The sequence below is a fragment of the Lepisma saccharinum genome, chromosome 15 (assembly GCF_977018435.1).
Source record: "Lepisma saccharinum chromosome 15, izLepSacc3.1, whole genome shotgun sequence".
Taxonomy (NCBI): Eukaryota; Metazoa; Arthropoda; class Insecta; order Zygentoma; family Lepismatidae; genus Lepisma; species Lepisma saccharinum.
Genome location: NC_139243.1, coordinates 57,477,282 through 57,480,198, shown reverse-complemented (window position 1 = coordinate 57,480,198; position 2,917 = coordinate 57,477,282). Strand labels below are relative to the sequence as shown.

Sequence of the window (2,917 nt, the reverse complement as noted above, 5' to 3'; positions counted from 1 at the left end):
TTTACTATGAAGTGTCACTCCTTTGACAAAAAAGAAATTCACGAGCTTCAATTTCCCACTCGAAGGAGGATGGAAATTTTAATCCTGTGTATTAATATTTTGCAAGTTTCCCTTCCAATGTCTATGCACTGTTGCCATCGTTCTGGCAGCTTCCGTATTTGCGTAGCAAACCATTCTGGGGGGAGGGGGGTATCCCGGCGCCACTGGCGGACAACTGCATGAAGTTCGTCATTTGTGGTGAACTTCTTACCCCGCATGACCTCTTTTATTGCGTCGAATAGGCCATAGTCGCTAGGATCGAGATCCGGCTAATATGGAGGATGTGGCAGCACAGTAAACCCTAGTTCACGCACGGTGGCCATGGTCTGGCGACTGGCATGTGGGCGCGCATTGTCTTGTTGGAGTAGATCGCATACGTCCCCATTTTCCGTGGCGGCGTTGTTGAATGCGTCGGCGAAGTTGGAGCAGTGAACTGCAGTACCGATCACTGTTGATGGTCGTATTGGGAAGGAACCAGTCCACCAGAAGTATCCCTTCCTGATCCAAGAACACAATTGCCATTTGTTTGTGCACGAATAGTCCCGGCCGTGACTTCTTGGGACGAGGGCTCCCAGTATGCCTCCACTCCATAGACTGGCGTTTTTTTCTGGAGTCTCGTGGAAGAACCATGACTCGTCGACGGTGACCAGACGCTCAAAGAACTCCGCTGGATCTGCACTGTACTGTTGTACCAACTGTTCGCATATCTCCACACGCTGCTGTTTCTGCGCTCTGGTGAGGGAATGGAGCACCCATTGGGCACACACATTCTTCATCTTCAAATCCTCATGGATGATGGTGTGGAGGGTTCCCCGTGATAAACCTGTTGCCGTCTGTAGTTCATCAAACATCATGCGTCTGTTCGTCATTATCAAGTCATTGACACGCTGGGCATTGTTTGCTTTGCGTGCAGTTGCTGGACGCCCAGTGATTTTGCGTTTTTCCGCACAGTCCCTGCTGTCTTTGAACTCTGCTACGCACCGAAACACGGATCTGCGACTTGGTGCTGTCTCCCCACATATGGCTACTAACCTCTTGTGGATGTCTGAAGCAGTCACTTCTTCCCTCCAGAGAAACCACACTGTCCACCGTTGCCCATGCGTGTCTGCTTCCATGTTGTCGGATCGCTGTCCACCAGCGTACTGGCACGCCGGAACAAATGCTGCTGCTATGCGCTACCTATGGGAAGCAGCAACACCATCTGGTGGCGGAAGACAGTACTATCGTCTATCTTCACGCAGACATCGACACACATTTCACACTGCTACTTTGCAGGAGTTATAGGGGAAGTGCCAATTAATATTGAACGCACTAAATACATTAATGCTCATGCTAATGTTGTATTCTTTTTTTGTCATGTTAATATCGCTTAGGAATAACATTTAAGTAGTATAAAAGTACATATAACCAGGACAGGAAATGATGAACCCCCCTCATGCAGATTTGGCTACACTTAAAACTTGCTCAACATGTCCATATGAGCTTCTTGCTCAAGTGTGGAACCCTGTCTAATCCAACATTTTTGTAAAAATGCCCTCAGGAATTTCCTGAGAAATGATGAGGCCCCTCAGATTGATTTGTCTACACTTACAAAAGCCACTTTTGCCAGATTGTTGTCCATAATCCTGTCAAAAATATGCCCCTCTTGATATTTTTTTGGCTACACTATGCCATTGTATCATGTTAAGCAACAAATTATGATGCAAAAGCTTTTTGCATGATGCAACAAATTATGATGCAAGAGCTTTTTGCATGATGCAACAAATTATGATGCAAGAGCTTTTGCATTACACATCAGTTAGTATTGTGAGAGTGGTTGAGGAGTACAGATGTGTTGTTGCATTGCTCCTCATACAGGTTTGATATTTGACATATTTTGCTTGTTTGTTGTAATCCATTCATATTTAGAATCAGGTTTATATTTGCCCTAGTTTGTTATACAAGATCAATACATGACACATGGTATTAGGTCAATGCCTTTTCATGCACAACACGACATGCCTGTGAAGACATGCAATCAATTGTGAAAGGTCAGTGCTTCAGTGGATCAATACTTATTCTATCTTTGTGCATGTAAGCTATCAGCTTTACAACCTGTCATAGGTTTATTAAGTATAGAGTTCTGATTTGAACCCCAAGAATTTTTTTATAATAAACCAACAACAAAGCCAAAAATATTAAGACACTAAGTATATACACTAAATATACAAAACACACTGCTGAACCCAACTGATATTTTTTATTAAGCATAGAGTTTTGATTTGGACCCCAGGAAATTTTATATAATAAACAACAAAAATGCCAAATCAAAAATATTGTAATCAATGCAATAAGAATATATCCATCCCCAATTGGGTTAAGCACCAAAAGAATTGTATTCCAGATAAAAGCAGAATTCTCCCAAAAATATGCCCTAAATGCCATAGAAAATATAGCATGCAATATTTCACATATAAACATAAAGATACTTGTTCTGCACAGTCATCAACACAACCATCTACCGTACATCTGGTCTGAAAAGGAAGCATGAAACACCTGTTAATGCAGGACCGGCAAAGCAGCCACGCTATGCACCACCTATCCATAGCAGTTTTAATGGCCAATTAAGGGATTACCCGTTTGTATCAGAGCCAAGATGTGGTATTAAGAATTTTTTGAACAGTATAAATCCTGATGTGCAGGCAATTCTAAATGCACAAAATGGCTCTTATAAGCTGTCTCTCAAATTGTTTACACAATATAAGAAACCAAATGGCACAAAATTTACACAGCCCCACATAACAGAAACTGTACCTGTATATTCAAATACAAATTCAGACAAAATAATAAGCAGTTTGATAGATCAATTGAATATTAAACACTCTGAATTTGCTGGAAA

General features: G+C 41.9%; 1 protein-coding gene across 1 annotated transcript; it reads right to left on the bottom strand.

Moving 5' to 3' along the window:
- Positions 1-308: 308 nt before the first annotated feature.
- LOC145999266 (histone-lysine N-methyltransferase SETMAR-like) lies at positions 309-1,154 on the bottom strand. Its single transcript, XM_083136203.1, has one exon. It carries the CDS (start codon positions 1,152-1,154, stop codon positions 309-311), a length of 846 nt encoding a protein of 281 aa, XP_082992329.1.
- Positions 1,155-2,917: the final 1,763 nt, after the last annotated feature.